General features: G+C 41.2%; 1 protein-coding gene across 5 annotated transcripts; it reads right to left on the bottom strand.

Annotated features, from left to right (window-relative positions):
• Positions 1–492: 492 nt before the first annotated feature.
• Positions 493–8,790, bottom strand: LOC308394703 (uncharacterized protein). Of its 5 annotated transcripts, none has more exons than XM_080879147.1 (6): positions 8,699–8,790; positions 7,954–8,026; positions 4,071–5,131; positions 3,833–3,988; positions 2,718–2,810; positions 493–1,710 (listed from the first exon to the last, which is right to left on the bottom strand). In XM_080879147.1, the coding sequence occupies exons 3-6, from the start codon at positions 5,100–5,102 to the stop codon at positions 1,393–1,395; spliced, it is 1,599 nt and encodes a 532-aa protein (XP_080735273.1). In that variant the 5' UTR covers positions 5,103–5,131; positions 7,954–8,026; positions 8,699–8,790; the 3' UTR covers positions 493–1,392. The 5 variants fall into 5 exon arrangements, with proteins under 5 accessions (XP_080735273.1, XP_080735274.1, XP_080735275.1 ...); XM_080879148.1 differs by lacking the exon at positions 8,699–8,790 and adding an exon at positions 8,563–8,687; XM_080879149.1 differs by lacking the exon at positions 8,699–8,790 and adding an exon at positions 8,341–8,504.
• Between the last annotated feature and the right edge of the window lie 10,166 nt (positions 8,791–18,956).

The raw sequence follows: 18,956 nt of genomic DNA on the forward strand, positions 1-18,956 counted from the left end.
TTATGTCAAGTGGTTCCACACAACTGCTTTAAGTAACTTTTAAGAAATGTTGTTACTTAGTTTGAACTCAATACTGTTAAGTTAGATTTACGTAAGTGTATTGGCTAAATGTAACTTAATTGCAATGCTTAGCTGATACTTATCTTTGTTGCTTTAAGCCTACATAACTTGTTTAGGCAATATCTTTGTAATACTGTTACTTAGCTGGTACATAACTTTTCTGCTTTAGAAGGACATAACCTGGTTAGGTAGTATCTTTGTAAAACTGTTATGTAGCTGCTACATAACTTTGTTACTTTTGAATTATATAAAATTGTTAAGTAATTTCTATTCAATACAATTACAAATAAATCATTTACACTGGTTACTTCCATACAAAATAGCAAAGTTTCTTAAAAGTTACTTAAAGCAGTTATGTGGAACCACTTGACATAACATTTTTAAGTAAATCTTAGGGAGATCTTTTAGGAAGAAATGAAGACAGCACCCAAATTATCAAACACAATCCTGCCTTTAATAAGCACATTCAGTGCATATAAAATACTTTTTTCCAAGCACAACAGCTTAACACAAAGTGCAATCAATGCAACTTGTTACAAATTCCAAGTGAATATTTTGTGCAGAAAATGTAGATCAGTATAAAGTGCTAACCAACTTGTCGTCAAACTAAAATGATTAAAAAAAATGATCCAACAAAGTCCTGTCTTTACTAAGCACATTCAGTGCATATTAAATACTTGTTGACAGACCGAAAAGACTGTAGAGCCGTAGCTTAACACAAAGTGCAATCAATGCAGACAACTTGTTACAACTTTAACTAAATACTTTGTGCATAAAACAATATTTTACTTCAAAGATCAGTGAAGTGCTAACCAACTTGTCTTTCAACTGGTCCAGAAAGCATCCAAATTATCAAAAAAAATCCTACATTTTACAGGACGTTTCAGGAATTATTTTCAAACACTGATAAGCATGAAAGAGCAAACTAAACTCATTTAAAACAGTGAAAATTGGCTGTTTTGTTCAAAAACTGTACTGTAAAACAGTGCTACTCAGTTTTTCAAGTTATGGTTACATCCCAAGTTGCAGACAGCTGCCAAATGTCACATTCTTTGAAATATCAAATCACAGCGGCCTAACCGCTAGAACTTTTTAAAATGTCTGTCATTTTCTGTATGTTGTCAAGTAGCAGTAGAAGAAGTGCAACACCAATTTTTTAAGTAACAGTATTTTGCTAAAATGCAAATGAACATTATTGTTCTCTAAAACTGGTGAATGTTCCCAAGAAACAGTACTGACAATGAAAAAAAGTGTTTATGAACAACTTAACTATACCTGAACGTAAAGCATTCAAACTAAGTTAAGCAATAAGGGCCTCCCGCTTCCTCCTCTTTATTCAAGGAGTTTGTTTCTGAGCACTTGAACTTTGTTTGATAGCTTCTTAGCATCAAGTCCCATCAGTACTTTCTGAAAAAACTCAAAAGTGTACCTGAGGTTGGATGGGTAGCTCATGTTTAAAGTGTAGATCAGGCCGAACAACAACACAACAGCAGTGGCAACATCAGGAAGATCTCTGAGCACAGCGACACCCTCAATTATGATACCAATGTCTTCTGCCGGGTCAAGGTCACGCTCTCCTTCTGTTTTGATGACGTAGATGCCAATGAGCGTCTTCTCCATTTCACTTTCGGCCTCATGGAAGTCCACATCCTAAAAAAATTAATAAGTAAATAAACATAATAATACAAGTTGCAGGGTTTCATATCAATTAAAGGGATATTCCACCCAAAGTGGAAATTTGTCTATTACCATAAATTGCCAAGAGTTAGATAAGTGAGAAAAAAGCATTTTGTAACCAGCACAGTACATTTCTGATCTTATACCCATTGTTCCTGGTGAGCTCAATAATCATGTCGACTGCAAATGAAAAGTAAAAAGTAACACGACGGATTTGCAGGAGGAGGCGATTTAGACTTGGGCCTACATTACGGTTACGCCAAAGCACCCTGTAACCCGCCATGGCATAGCACTTGGATACAACAACAGTGGTTGAAAAAGCCTCTGGTTTCCATAAATAAACACATATTCGAATATCCATGCACCATGCAGCGGCGGCTTACAGTGTTGTATGTGGTAACCATAATGTATTCCCAAGTCTAAATCTACTCCTCCAAATCCTTCAAGTTACTTATTACTTTTCATTTAAAGTCGACATGATTATTGAGCTCACCAGGAATAATTCGTACCATTAAAGAGTCATTTGCAACCAAAATGCTTATAGTTCCCATTCACTCCATTTTTTAAATGCTAGGCAAAAGCAAATAGACTGCTGCCGGATCAGGAGAATTATTGCACTGGTTACAAAATTATTTTTTCTCACTTATCTTACTCTGGGTAATATGGTAATAGACCAATTTTCACTTTGGGGTGGAATATCCCTTTAAGCTGCAAAACAGTAGACAGCTCAGAGCGAGATGAGAGGTGTTGGTCCATCATCTGAGTACACGGCAGAACAACAAAGCAGAAAGACAGTACACTCAGCCCACATTACACCCCAACTGTAATGGCAAGGGTCACTCCCGCATAAGCTTGTGCTTTTATATCTCCAATAATGTTCTAATTTTAACTTTTTGTTATAATCTAATGAATGTGTGTGAGGAAAAATTACCGTCAGTTAAATTTTTATTACTGGAAATTGTTTCTATTTGATTACTTGCCTGATATTCTTTGATCAAGCTGTTCGGATCTTCATTGAGGTAGACTGCAAGTCCTTTCAGCGTACACACTCTTCTCATTGCAACTGTGTCGTTCTGTAAAACATAAAAGCAAATTTTACTTAGCTAAACTTTAAAGACATTTTCAGTTAACTTCAGCAAAATAAATGTATATAATGCTTTGAGAAAAAAAGTCCATGACACACTACAGAAGAACAACAAAATTTAAAATAAAAAAAATTAAGGAAAGAAGGAACATTATCATTTGAAAAAATGTGACGAGCAAAAAAAGGTAACCACAGGATCCCAAAAAAAACAGAAACCCGACCAAAAACAGCAGCATGAAGAATCCAGTGAGGAAGAGGATGAACAAGAGGTCACACCAAAGCCAGCCTGAACAGAGGATTTTTTTTTTTAAAGTAAACCACTGAGTCCACTGATCTAAGGCTTAAGAGGAGAGTTCCAGAGTTTGGGGGCCACAGCAGCAATGATCTGTCACTTTTGGTCTTTAGACTGTTGTGCACTACCAGGCTTTGATCACTGGACCTCAGGGACCTGCTGGGGGTGTTGGGACTGAGAAGATCTCCATTGTATGATGGTGCTTGTCCATGTAAGGCCCTAAGGACCAGAACCAGGATCTTGAAAGGAACCTTGAAGTTGACCAGCAGCCAGTGACGCTGGAAGAGAAGCGGGGTGACGTGGGTGTGTTTGGAGGACTTGAACAGGAGGTTTTGCAAGGACAAATGAAAAAACAGTTGTAGTACTAAGCTCAGAGACCTCCCTTTATCCCGTCTTGGTTTGAAAGGTGCCTGATGGCAGTTTATTCTAGCTTCAGCTTTTCTACTGTAAATGCCAAAATTCTCCCCAGGGAGCCGCGGCAAATCCCGTTTTGGAAACGCTACTGTCCTGTAAAAACAGCTTTTAATTCTGGCAATTTTTTTTATAAAGTATCCAAATCAACTTAAAACTTTATTACTGTGACAACACTATCATGAAAAGGACAAAGAATAAACAATCCCATAATACCAACATTAAACTTTACCTTACAATAGAAGGAGACAACAAAATCATATGTATTAAAAGAGGGAATGAAGCATTGAAAAAAATTAATTCCAAACCTCATCAATTGCAGCCATGATTTCTGTGATCTTGCGTCCAGATGTTCCTCCCTTGTTTCTGAAGACTTTGGTCAGTTTGGTTGTGTTGTTGTCCAGCTGTGCCATAAATGTGGATGTTAGCGGGATCGTAGTGATGCGCTGGAATTCAGCATTTATCTGTAAAATAAACAAATGTTTAGCGTGATGGGTTTAAAATATTGCATGTGGAGTGCATTTGCAGATCAACTGATTCAGTTACCTCACGTGGAGAAAAAAGAGCTGGCCATCGGCTTTTAAAGTCAGCTACGAAGGGCATGTCCTGAAGAATTTCTTGCCTCCGGTGAGGAAAGGTTTGGGCCATTTTTGCTTTGATGGTTTCATTGTTGTTCTTCTTCTTGAACTCTGAAAGCAGCACCAACCTTTCTTCTTCCTGACTCTCTCGGGTTTCTCCAGCTGGATAATCAGGGCAGAAATTCACCTCTGCTCTCCTGGGTTTCTTGACTTGGTTGGGATGCACATTACTGTTCCCTCTTCTTTTGAGAGAATTGATGACCAACTCACTACACCCTAAGTTCTTCAGTTTTCCACGATAGTTTGACATTTTATACTTCAAACTGATCTTCCATGCAGAAAATCCAGTTTCTGAACCCTTCTCTTTCAAGCATGGATGCTTTACAACCAAAGCTTGGCAAACATCACTAAGATTGCTGTCTGAAGGGTAAGCTTTGTACTTCATAATTTCTGAAGACAAGCTCTCTAAAATGTCAGACTTGAGCTTTGGTTTTAGGGTTAAAAGTGTTCCATTGGCTTGGAATTCCTGGTTGCCTTTTGTCAATTGCAGCTCTACATCGAAGCTAAACTCAGGTATGCGAAAGTCCAGTGGCCAGGCTTCTGATCGCAGCGTGGAGTTTGCTGAGCTCGAGGAGCTTGATGACCTGGATTCTGGCGATGACAGTATATCTGTGTCATAATCAGGGTTGTGGCCAGAGCAGGGGCTACCCAAGTTAAATGAGGACACACTGCTTTCATTACTACCAGTGGATGTTTCTGGAACACCTGTTTTAATCACTTTTATTTTGTCCATGTCTTTTAGATCAAATGTGGATGTCATGTTAAGGAACTGATTAAAATCTGTGTCCATGTACTGCAATCTGAACTGTTCAGAAACTCCGCACTGATTTTCAATCTCCGCTTTGAGCTCGTTAACATTCTTTGGTATCCCCAAAGGAAGGGTTAACTTGAGTGCGTTGTTCTCCCCCAGGATTATCAGAAGCTTTGTTGGGGCTGTCATTTCTGATGTCCCAATCTCCAACTGTTACTCTAAAAAATAAGTGCAAGAACATGAGCAGGTGGTTCCCAAACTTCAGTACATGTTACATTTTTTTAGTGGTATTCAGAATTTTGCAGCACAATTTTTTTTCTAGTATTTTTACAAGGCTTGAAACATATCCGAGTAGATTTAAGTTCTGGTCCAACTATTTTTAAGAACCAAACTTTGAGAAGTACTGCTATACAGCACAAAAATTAAATCGGCAACATGGACATTAAAATTACCTGAACAGTGTATGTATCTCTTTAATGTAACCATGCGAGAAGCTCCGACTTGGTAGTCACAAAGTGGATAACAATCCACCAGATCCTCATGTGCAACAAGAGAAATTTCCTTTGGAGATGGGTCAATTTTGAAGGATCCATAGTGTTCAGTGTACCACGAGCTCAGTTTTTTTACTATAAACACCAACGAATCTGCCAAAATACACATCTGCAGGATTTCAGCAAACTCTGGCAGACCCCCCAGTGATCCATGTACTATTAACATGCCCTTCCTGTAGTAGATGCCTGCAACAGACACACTCTGGGCAAGGCTAACTACAGCTGTGTCAGGGTACTTTTCAGCAAGACAATGTGCAATTTCACGTTTGAGAAGTTCTACTGGGACTGCCGAGACTCGTGAAACCTCAAAAGTGGCTTTGCTACAGCCTGATGAATGCATGTAATGGCCAATCATGAGCTGGTGTTTGGTTGACAAAGACAGGGTTATGTTTTTGAAGCAGTTTGTGTGTCTAGCAACTTTTTTAAAAAATGTGTGCTTTGCCTCGAATCTGATTGTCCATAATAAGGCAAGTGGACCAAAATGGCGAATTATTGAGGGATAATGAGCCAGAAAGTGATGTTTTGGCAATGGTCTTCTATCTGGGCATACTTCTTTGTACCTTTGATGGTGGTCTAAAATCTTACTCTCCAGGTATGCAACTGAGTCACTTTTATGAACAGGACACACAACAAGCTCAACAATATCCTTCAAATCTAGTAGAAGTTCCCAAGCTGGTTCGTTTTCAGGTATGTGTTGTCCAATAATAAGTGGCAGAAGTCTTAGTAAACACCAATTTTCATGTGCATTGCCACCAACAGTTTTTTTACTAAGAAAATTGTGAGGCAATTTCTGAGGGCGATTAGTCTGATCCCCTCCTTTGTAGGGAAATGACTGAACAAGTCTATTTAGATTTTCAAAAGTGATGTACTTCTTGCCTATTAGTATTCGAAGGCACTCAGCTATCTCAAAAGGCACAATACCTTCAAAAAGGTCATGTGCAAGATCAGGGGGGAATCCTGTAGTGACCTTGAAGAAAGACAGACTGTCTGCTAAGACACATGAGCTTTTCACACCACAACAAGCTACCCCTGTCTCACGTGCAGTTGCTATGTGTACACGATGGAGCTCCTCAGTTCTCAGAGAAAAGTCACTATTTGTAGCTTTTGATTCAATTTCTGAGCGTGTAGCAGTACAAAACCTGCAAAAGTAATCTCCAGAAAAACTTTCCACAAAACCGGCCAATCCATGAGCTCCGAGGCTGTCTGCCACTACATATTGGACAGTGCCTTTAAAGTTGACCCCTAAATTGTCAATGAACACTCCCTGCTGCTCTAAAATGACAAGGTCTTGCAAAAGTGGCTCAAATATTTTTGAATAGCCAAAGGTCCTAAGGTCCTCACTTTTGCACAAGAGAGCCAAATAAATAGAAGAGAGGGATGAATGACTACCTGGTGGCAAGTTACCTAAAATCCAGTAAACTGAGCAAAGTTTATGCTTTTTCCGTGATGTCCCCAATGGATTGCAAATTTCGAAATCATCAACATAAAGACAAATAGAGATTCTTAGTTCACCGCCTGAGAAAAACTCATTATTTTGAAAATGTAGACCATCTTTATATGATGTATACTTTTCCTTATTTACAAAAGGATTCTGATTGTGGCTAGTGACAAATTTGTTCAGTATGTTTTCTTGTTTAAATATCTGCTGTAATGATTTTAGAATAGGAATATACTGAAAGGTCCTCTTGCTTTGGGAGTCGAGAATGTATTCAATTGGATCAATTACTTCAAAATGTTTTCTGTAATACTGTCTGCGTTTGAAGGCAGTGGCAAGTGTGCCGTCCTTTTCTATGGCTTTTAACAAAGGGTTAAAAGAAACTGCCTTTGTCAGTTCTTCAATAACAGGCTGGTCTAGACAAAGGTTATGATTCTTGAGTATGTCTACAATTACTTGATTTGTCAAAGGCACTGATGCACAGCTTATCAGGTAGTGCAATTCTGAAAGCAACTCGTCAATTGCTATGCTGGGAACATGAAAATAGTTTTCCAACTTAAGTAAAAGAGATGCAAAATTAAATTCTATTACATTTGCCAAATCTTCAGTCTCACTTGTAGTTGTATCGTGATCAATATTTGCACTTATGTCCTCTTCTACAATAGTGTCTGTACTGTCATCAGCTGATGTTTGGCCTACAATAGTGTTAGCAATACCGATTTTGAAGTCTTTTAAGGTATAAGGATTGTGTTTCCTATTTCGATGAGACTTGAATGTACCATAGATATTTGTTTTGAAAGAACAACCCTCAAACATGCAATGCACAGTCTCGTTACATTTTAGATGGTTGTTAATGTGAGAAAAATACTCCTGCTCCGAAGCTATGTTGCAGCAGGAACACAAATGGCAGTTAAATGTTGCCAAACTCACAGACTTGTCTAGAGTTCTTTGGGTATGTGATCTGCTTAAGTGGCTATGTAGAGCATTCCATGTTTTGAAAACACAGACACAATCAGAATAGGCACATGGATACTGCTGTCTACTATGAACTAACCTGTAGTGTTTTAATAACAGAGCTCGTGATGACACCACTTTTTTGCACAATTTGCACTGCCACATCAACGTATCTGGGGGAGAAGCACAAAAGACATTTTCATTACACTGTCCCTGAAAAAACTAAATAATTTGCACATTGTTAATGTTTCATATTAATCAGTTTTATTTTTAATATTGTATGCTACAACAATGAATTTATTGATCTACATCATCACCACTGCATATTGTGTAAATGTGTGTGTAATCTGACATTAAAAGTCGAGTGAGAAATCCCATGGACATTGTACAACATTAATGCAGTTCATCTTACACCAGCTTACTAAATGCTTTCTGCAAGCTACATCAAAACGTAAGCTGAAATATTAGACAGAAAATACACCCTAACCTGTCTGCTAGCAAGGAGCGCTTCTCCACTGTTGTTGGCTAAAGTGCAACGCAGTCAGGCGTCCGAGTATAAACTTGGCGCGAAAGTGCGTGCCGGACCGAATGCGCTGCCTGTACCGACGCGTACCGACGCATACCGACGCTAGCGCTACACTACATTTGGGCTGAAAACAGAGCTTTGCTATTGCAATGGAGTCCCCTCCAAAATCATTTGGAAACTCACGTGCAGCAAGTCCACGTTAGCAAACCTTTACCGGGCAAAACCCTGCCTGTACTCTTTTCTTAGTAGCACTTGCGACATTAACTGACGTGTGAACATATATATGTAGACGGGCTTTACAAGAAAAATGACTTCTTACCTGATTTTTGGACAAAAATGCGGCTGAACCAGTCCACATGGCGAAGAAATAGCAAACTTGAGAAAGAGGGTGGTGCGCATGCGCATTGGCCCTTATTTAGGCCGGCTCTGCACGCAGCAGTATGTGCAGAGGGACAAACCTGTGAATTTACTCAACAATGTTACGTTGACACAGTTCAATGACTTTGTGTAACAACAAAAAGTAACAACATTTCATTAAATTTGCACAAACACTTTAAGGATTTTTGCAAAATCGAGTTTATTAAGAACAAACAACAAAATCTACTTTAGTAAAAGCAGAGATAGGCTGAGTTCATTTTTTTGAGTGTACTGGTGTTGGCGCGACATGGTATCCTTGCTTCTGTCAGTCTGCCCCAGGGCAGCTGTGGCTACAACTGTTATGAAACGGTTGTGTGCAGGCAGGAAAAGGACCCAAAGTGCAGACTCTGGAGACAGACGTGAACACAAAAAGATAACAAAGCTGAGACTCCAAAAAATAAACTCAGGCAAGCAGACAAAACACACAGCATCATAAACAGTAGATCATGACACAGACACAGAGAAACACAGGGCTTAAATACACAGAGGGAGCAATCAGGGAATGGGTAACAGGAGGGAAACACAGCTGGGGCAAATCAGGCCTAACGAGACAAGGGGAAGCGAAACCAGATACATTAACATCAGACAAGGACCTTCAAAATAAAACAGGAAACATGACACAGCCTGAACTAAAGACACAGACTAACACGCATGCACTGCAACAGAGGGAACAGAGATGTGGGACCAGGGCAGACACAGACACTGACTGTACACGGGGATATAGCAGACAGGGGAGACAGCTACTAAGGATTACACAGAGACAGACCATAAGACATAACTCTAACGAAGAAACCAAAGAATAGAAATGATAGATAATACAATAAACTCAAAACCCTGGGTCAACGACCCAGGCATCCTAACAACAACTGTAGCTTCCCCCCACCAATGTGAGAGTGAATGAATAGTGGAATTGTAAAGCACTTTGAGGGTCTCGAAAAGCGCTATGTAAATCCAATCCATTATTATTATCATTTAAACCAGCTGTTAACTGTATATTTCTGCACATTTAAATATTATTATTCATATTGCTGCATTCATTGACCTTGTTTATAGGTAATTTCATTTTTTAATCACGTTAAAATGTTCCTAATTTAATGTTTAAAAGCACTTGAAAAAGGCAAAATCCCTTGTAAAATTAGGGCAACAAACTGTATTGTCATTACTGAAATAAACCGTATTTTTATGAGAAAGTTATTTTCTGTTATTTTACGGTATTATTTTGGCGCCCCAGCTGCATTCTTTTTCACAGTGTAGCTCAATGTATGCAGACCCCAGCACAGTATCCAGAGCCTGATCTTCAACAGGTAACAAAGGCAGTGATGAGCAGTCAGGCTGTTGTTACTAAAGTAGAATCACTGTGGCAATCACTTTGAAGTCTCTTTAGGCTGGTTTTCATCTTTGCTTTGTGTTGTCAGCTGTGTGTTCACATGTAAAAACTAGAAGAAAGATCTTTTGTGTGTCTCATTAGGGTAGGGATTTGTGTTGGTGTGTTGAACAGTATCAGGTTTATACTGTTAACTGGACATAATGTAACAGTGTGCTTCATTTTAGAGAGTAACGAGAAAGTAATGTAACAAGTAGTGTAATAAATGACCTTTTTTGGTGAGTAACTAACGTACTGAACTACTTTTAAGAAAAGTAAAGAATGATGTGTAATGCATTGCTTTTTTGTGTGTAACTACTCCAGCACTGGTCCTTATTTAGACCCATGCCCCACATATTTGTGATTCTCAGTACTAATAGTAAATTAAGAGAATTGAAAATGTTGAGCTTCAGAGAGAGAGAAGGAGGAGGAGGAAAATCCAGACACAAGAAGCAAACCAGGATTTAAAGGCGATCGAGTTACTTTTTGCAGTGAGAAGAACAGTTTGCAGAATTTCAGGGGTTTTGTCACATTTCTACACAGAGAAACACAATTAAAATCTCTCTATTTGTCTTTCTCAGCACTGCACACAACCGAAGTCACATTTTAAATTCTATTATTTATTTATCTATTAAAAATACTCCATGTTATGTTATATTGTCACAAGAGCTATAGGTGGGACTGTGTCATTGTATTACTGTTGGAATCTTACAATGTGTAACATTCAATAAGTACCTGCAGCCTGCAGTAATAAACAAAAGCGAGGTGTTGGGTCATCTCTTAGATGCTGATTTGAGGTTTATATGATGGTGTAGTTTGTGGTAATGCATCCATCTGGATAAATCCTCTGGATACCTGTGTCTTAATATACAGCATCTCACACACAAGTCCCCAGCAAATTCGAACAGATCAGTTCACCCTTATGTCACAAACATATTGATTCTTCTTCAGCTGCCTTGTTTACCCTACCCTAAAAGCTTGTCTGTGAAACAAATGCATACAACTTGCACTTACACCGCATTGTTTTGTTACATAACTATATTGCTCCCTCACACATCATCATCAGGTCTACTACTTTTTAATTGGCTAATTTGCTCTACTCTTGGTAGAATGCTGGTCATTACTGAAACGAACTGAGTCTGTCTTTGTATATAAATTAGAGCATTGTTAGCAGATCACCTGGAGAACTTTCCACTCCCATTGGTGCAATTGTGGTATCACAATAATTTGACCTGCTTAGAAAATTTGATCCTGAGCGTCTACTGTGTGCTGCCATGTGTTTTGGCTCTACAACATGCCTCGAGGACAGCTTAGCTCCTTTCTGATAGCATAAACACATTGTGTGAGAGTAGACATAGAGAGAAGGGTAAATGGAAAACTTCAGATTGAGACAACCTTGAATGATGTCATGTGTTTATGCTTCTTCTTGTAAAAGGTGATGTTCCACAATAAACATACTTATGACAAAACATTAGAAAACCAGACGTTTTTATGTTTTCTGAAATTTTAGAACTTCTAGATTAGCATTTAATTATGTTTATGTTTTATGAGATTTCAACTTTAAGATATCAAACTGTGTCGAGTCTGAAATATTTCCAGTGACCATTCTACACTTAAAAACATATTTATGCTCAAAATTCTGATTTAATTTGCCTGCATGTCAATTTTCCAGGTAATTTTGTTACATAAGAACAATATAGCAAATACATTTAGTGGAATCTGGCCAAATTATATTGACTGATGATCAGATACTTGAATAAATAAACCTTTGTTTTTATATATGTCAGCTGCATTTCACTTAAAATTCACACTTTCATTTATGTTTATGAGACCAAAGAATCAAAGTTGCATGCTCTACTCATTTGGGTCAAGGCAGGGGAGTGTTAAATGTGAAGTTACATTATTAAAGTGTCTCTGCTCCACAGTTAAGGCTAAACTAGCAGGATTTAGTTAATTAGCACTGTATTTAATTTGCTTTATCTGCTCCACTCACCACTGTCTTGATTTGTTCTTGTCTTCCTCTTTTTTCTTTATTTTTTCACTCCCAGCAGGATAACTACTCTTCATTTTTGTTTAGTGGATTTCCTCATCATTTGTCTAAACAAAAAAGTACATGCCACCCAACTGAATGGAGCCAGGTGGAGGTCAACTATCAAAGGATGCAGATTGTCACAGCCGTATTTTCAAGTTTGTCAGTCCCCCCCCAACTGAGCTGGGACCCCAGTTATGAGCAGGAGAATATGTAGTTTAGCACTTGTAGTATGTTCATTCTTCTTTCTTTTTTTTGCAGCTTATGCACCAAAAACTGATCAATAAACTACAGTTACATAGTTTTCACAGGTATTTGCAGGCAGAGAAATATTGGAAAGTCCGGTTGTTCTCAATTGCATCACTGCTTACCCGTTTTGCTGCACAGTTGGGATTCTGTAATGTGTTTTTGGCTGGCTTTTAGCATGCTGTGTCTCACATCTACAATTTATCTTATTCATCTCGTTCTCCTAGGGGTGCAGCAATTCTCAAAAAACAGTTTCATTTCATACTTTGTACTTTTCTTCTTTTTTTTAACAGGTGATAAATAACAAAAACTCCAGAGATTTGTTTTTCATAACCACAGGCTTGATCATGATGAGCTTCATGTACAACAAATAAACTCCATTAGTCCAAGGTATTTCCAGCTGACTCGTTATTGGAAAAATTCTACAAAGATTACAGCTTGCACCAGACCAGTATGTTGTAGCCAGGCATTAACAACTCCCCATGAGCATTGTGATACTGGAAGATGGAACAGCATTGTAGGCATCTTGGTCTCTGTTTCAGAACTGTAACACCCATAGCGTCACCTGAACAATTCATTTGCCAGTTTTGACTCTGTTTGTAGGAATTATGGGAGCTCATTTGCCAATCTATGGCAAGCACAACTCAGTAGTGCCCAAGAAAGTGTTAAAGTTTAAGGTGGTCTTTTCTTGTTTTGTTTTTTATTTTACTGTATTATAGAGTTAAAATTGTTTGAGATATATATATTAAGGGTGCAACGATACTCGTATCGATATTGAACCGTTCGATACAGTGCTTTCGGTTCAGTACGCATATGTATCGAACAATACAAAATACATTTTTAATTTATTTTATCAACTTTCCTTCTGACGATGCTGACTGTGTTGAGCGCTCAGTGGATCTGCGCTCGACAGTGCAGCCTAGGCGGAGTAGTCGAACGCAGATTCACTGAGCGCAGGGCAAGCTAGCAGACAGAAGTTAAGCTCTCCTTGCAACATGGCAAATCGAACCCTCCCCCACCCTCATTCAGATCTGGCGTTTGGAACTATTTTGGTTTTCATGTGACGTATGACCCTGAAGGTAAGCGCGTCATGGACTAAAGTAAAACAGTATGTTGGATATGCCACGCAATGCTCAATTACATTGGTGGGAGCTAGTGTGTTAGCGCAGTTAGCTCGTTAACGTGTTGGCCGTCCAGCCCCATGCACGGGCGATCCGCGGTAGCTTGTTAACGGAGATTTGCCATGTTGTGGCGTTAACGTCATTTCAACGAGATTTATCCTGACAGCACTAGTGGGAACACAACAAATATGACTGCACAATTACACCGACATCATCCTAGTGCAAAGACAAGTGGAAGCAGACAAAAACAACAAGCAGGCATGCTACAAATTTTACCCGAGTCACTTAGACAGCCGTTAGCACATGATTCTCCTTATGGGGACCTGATATGCTTAATATGCTGCTGAGAATATAGCCCAGAAGAAGCGTATAGTATAGCTTTTATTTTGGAAAGAGCCATTTCTCTGTAATAAACTCTCTTTTCCAAAGATGAGTGATTCCTCAATCAGATACAGGGCTCGCGAGCCTGCCCGGCGTCCCGGGGCTAGAGATTTTTCCAGTCGGGCTACCAAAATCTATCTCTGCCCTGCCCGTCGGGCTATCGTAGGAAGGAAAAATATATGTCAATGCTTTTGCATTCTTTTTTTTTTTTTTTTTTTTTTTTTTTCTAAATGACATCAGAAACAGCAGTATGCGACATTACGTGATGGCAGAGCTTCAGTTCATCCTTTGTCATTTTTTTTTTTTTTTTTTTTTAATAAATAGGACAGGGGGAATGAATGAGAGAAAGAGGGGGAGAGAAAGAAAGAAAACCAAAGGGGAGAAGAGACGGTGAGAAGGGGGGGGAAGAGAGAGAAAAAAAAAAAGAACTCCTGGGTCACCTGTATGGAGAAAAAAAAAAAACAAACAAAAAAAACAAACAGAGGAGACAGCAAACAACAAAGAGCAACATAATAATAGAGAAAACAAAGCACCATCACAATAAACTAGCTAGTCATAGATATCAATATTTACTAAATAATAAACGATATTGTGCAGCACGCAAGATAGACAGCGCACAGTGTGCTTTGAGGTAGCAGCCAAGAAAGCTTTAGTCCGCGTCTGTGAATACCCATGTGTGCATACCTGTGTGGATCAGCATGCTTGCATTCCAAAGGTTTCTCCATGTAATGATCTGCTAGGGAGTGTGGGGGGGCCACAGCCCCGTCCTCCAGGGTGTGAAGCGGGTATGGAGGAGATCAAAACTCCAGACATCCAGAGGCCCCCAGAACACAAGAGACCATGGAAGACCAACAGAGGGGCAGCCGCGCCACTGTTCCAGTAAGAGCTGAGGAGAGTCCCAGATGAGGGCTCGCCCAGCAGCCGCGGAGCAGAAGTCAGGGGGAGTTGCAGTGACGCGCCCGTGAGCTCCGCCGGCCCCCAGCTGTGCCTGAGTGACCGAGCCCCAGGCCGAGAGGCCGGGGGCACCCCACCTCCAAAGGGGCCCGAGCGAGCCCCAGGCCCCGACAAGCGGCCGCCAAGGAGTGAGCCGGTGTGTACCCGGACGCCCACCCCCAGACACAAAGAACCACCAACACACCGACACCTGAGGGAGTCCGCCACCGGCAGGGGAAGTGGTGGTGGGTGGAGATAGGCCTCCAAACCTTGGAGGGCCTGAGGTGTCCCCAGAGAGGTGGCGTCTGATACCCAACCTGACATATAGACACAGACATACAGGCACACACAGACACAAACATCCATTCCCACCCTCATGCTCTCATATGCACTCACTCCACACTCAACCAACGTGGAGACAGACATAAAGAGACGCTGTACACACAATCACACTCCCCAAGCGTACTCTACAAACCGGGTCTAGGTACCCTTGCCCCTGGAGGGGGGAATTGCACCCAGACCCAGGTGGTGTTACCCTTTTCCCTGCGGTGGGGAGAGGCAGACCACCCCGACTCCGCAGCAGCAGGGAGGCCCCACACCCCAGACCGCAGTCGGACGGCCAACTCCTCCACTAGCCCTCCCGCTCCAGCAGGCCGCAGAGAATGGGGGTGGGAGAAGACTCCAAACCTCCCTCCACCCGCTCATTGTAGTGTTGATGCATATGTGTTCTAAGGTGCATTTAAAACCCAGGAGGGCATGGAGCTACCTGCCAGAGAGCAGCAGGTAAGCGCATGGTCCCTCCTGCTAGCCCTCAATGTCTACGTGTATTTAAAATTGAGAGGTGGGCAACGATGCCAGGGGTGGGGTGTACACCCTGATGGTAATTTGGACTCCGTGATTGTGCCCACCCCCAAGATCCTATATGTATGTGTAATGAGAGTGTGAATAATGTGAATGTCTAAGTTGTGGGATAAAATTGAGGCAGAGGCAGCCAGAAGGGGACAGGGGGGGGGGGGGGGGTAGCCTCCTCTGCACCCTGGTGACATACCCCTACTCCAAGGCCCTGCATGTGTGGGTGGTTGTGGTGGAGCGGGAAGAGGGAGGCAGCTGGAGATGGGGAGGGAAGGAAGGGAGGGGCAAGTGACCCCTCCCTGGGGCCAGCTCCCCCGCTGACCCCAGTAGGCACCCCCATACTCCGCGACCCGCCAGGGAAAGGGGGCCCAGGCCCATCCAGACCGGGCCCAGTGCAGCAGCGCCGCCCGGCCCCACAGAGCCCTGGACAGTCCACCCAACCCCACCACAGAGAAAACTGCACCCACCCCACCATCCACACATCTTCCAGACTACATAAGACGGTAAACGCCCAGGCTGAGATCTTCCTCCACCTCTCCTGTATCTCCCCCTCCTGCAGAGGGAGCTCCTGAGGAGAGGAAAGCTCCTGCAAGATGTGACAATCTCCCCCACCAGTTGAAGAGCCCCCAGGTGGCTCGACGCACCGGCGGCACCCTGCTCCAGGGCTGGGCCCCCATGCACCCACCCGCCCACAACCCCGGCAACACACCAACCAGGACCCAAGCCCCCGAGGCCCAGTCCGGGTCCCAGCCCAGAGACGGAGCGCCCCCAGAACCTCACGCCCATCCCGGACCCACCCAGGGCCAGCCAGGCTACCAGGTCAGTAACCCACGTCCGTCAGCACAGACCCTCCCCTAGCCCCGCTGCACGCAGCCGCGAGGAAACAGTCACCGGAGAGCCAACAGAGCCCCTAACCGGACATGACCGCTACCCCGGGTTGAGCCCCCCAAGGAAGATGCCTCCGGGGAACCCCCCGACACCCTAAGCCTGTCCCTACCCCCACACCAATCACAACAGTGAAGGCGGGACCAAACTATGACCCCCCACCCCCACTAGGTGATGGAGCTGATCAAAGGAGCCCAGAGCAATTGATCTGATGTGGTGGCAGAGGCTGTATCAAGACTAATGTAATCTAATAGATAATTTCTATATTGGTTAGAATTAAGATTATTTTTATTTTTCCAGTTCATGAGGACTGTTTTCTTGGCTATGCATAGGGCAGTGAAGATCATATGGGCTATATTCTTTTCTGAAGTGACATTATCTAAGCTGCCCAGTAGACACACTAAGGGGGAGGTTGGAATGTTACATTTCAGACACTTTGATAAGTCTTCACATATCTCGCGCCAAAACTTTTGCACTGGTGGACAGAACCAAAGAGCGTGGATGTAATTGTCTGGTGTATTGCCTTGACAGTGTGAGCAGTTGTTGGAAGATGTAAAGCCCATCTTGAACATCCGATGACCTGTATAGTGCACTCTATGAAGTATTTTGTATTGTATTAATTGCAGGCTGGGATTTTTAATTAATTTAAAAGTTTTTAAGCAAATCTGAGACCAGAAGTTTTGGTCTAGGTTGACTGATAAATCTGCTTCCCACTTTGCAGTAGGAAGGGATATTGATTCATCTAATTTAGAAAGTGTTCTGTATATTTTAGATAATAATTTGGGGGATTTAAGAGTAAGAAAATGTGCCGCACTTAGTGGTGTTTGTAATTCAACTTGACTGAGGTTAAATTTCTTTTTTACTATGGATTTAATTTGTTGATATTCTAAAAACCTTGTCTTGTTGATCCCATATTGTTCAACTAGTCTGTCAAATGGAATAAATTCTGTTCCCTCTAATATATGTTCTAAGTATTTAATTCCTTTACAACTCCATTCTGGGAAATTAATCATATTATTGTTTTGTAATATGTCAGGGTTATTCCAGATAGGTGTACGTTTGCATGGGATTAATGAAGACTCCGTTATTTTTAGAAACTCCCACCATGCTGTTAGAGAAAAGCTGATGTTGATACTTTTAAAGCATTCATGTCTTTTGATGTTTGAGCTAATAAATGGTAGGTCTGAAATCTCTAGATCCTTGCATAGTGCCTGTTCAACATCTAGCCAGGGCTCAACTAAGAAGGTATGTTTTAACCATTCTGAGATGAACTGAAGCCTGTTGGCTAAGAAGTATTGGTGAAAATTAGGCAGATCTAATCCTCCTCTATCTTTGGTTCTTTGTAGCGTTTTTAAGCTAATACGCGGGGGTTTATCTTTCCAAAGGAATTTGGAAATATATGAATCCAGAGATCTGAACCAATCTTGTGATGGTTTGTTAGGGATCATCAAAAATAAGTAATTTATTTTTGGCAAGATCATCATTTTTATAGTGGCGACCCTTCCCATGAGTGATATGGGTAAAGATTTCCATCTAGTCAGATCGCCTTCTACTTTCTTTAGAAGTGGGATGTGGTTTAGTTTAGTTAAGTCTGAAAGCTTAGGAGAGACATTAATACCTAAATATTTAATATTTCCGGATTGCAGTGGGGCAGAGGAAGAATTATGGAAGGAGCAGTTAATGGGGAGAACTGTAGATTTTGGCCAGTTAATTGAATAATCTGAAACTCTTGAAAACCAGTTTATTAAAGTAATTACCTCAGAGAGGTTGGTTTGTGTGTTTTGCAGAAAAAGCAACACATCATCCGCATAGAGACTGATTTTATGTTCTATGTTCTTACATTTTATGCCCTTAATTGTTGTAGCCTGTCTAAATGCTGCTGCTAGAGGTTCGATAAAAATTGCAAAAAGTGAAGGGGAGAGTGGGCATCCCTGTCTGGTGCCCCTCAGGAGACAGAAGCTGGAGGATGTCTGGTCATTTGTTCTGATACGAGCCGTTGGGGAATTGTATAATATTCTTATCCAGTTTATGAAAGAGTTTCCAAAACCAAATTTGTGTAAAGTTGCGAATAAAAATTTCCAATTAACTCTGTCAAATGCTTTTTCTGCATCTAGAGATAATATTATGGTTTCGATGTTTTTATCGTATGAGTAGTCTATTAAATTAAGTAATCTACGAGTGTTTGTTGAGGAGTGCCGACGGAAGGAAAAATATATGTCAATGCTTTTGCATTCTTTCGGAAATGTAGCTGGGTAATTATGTCATTGGCATCGGTGAGCCACTGTCAATATGTGACATATTGAAATCGCGTTTGAATTTGCGCTTGTTTTTTGCTTTCACTTTGCAATCG

Source organism: Rhamphochromis sp. 'chilingali' (assembly GCF_963969265.1).
Source record: "Rhamphochromis sp. 'chilingali' genome assembly, chromosome: 3".
Lineage (NCBI taxonomy): Eukaryota > Metazoa > Chordata > Actinopteri > Cichliformes > Cichlidae > Rhamphochromis > Rhamphochromis sp. 'chilingali'.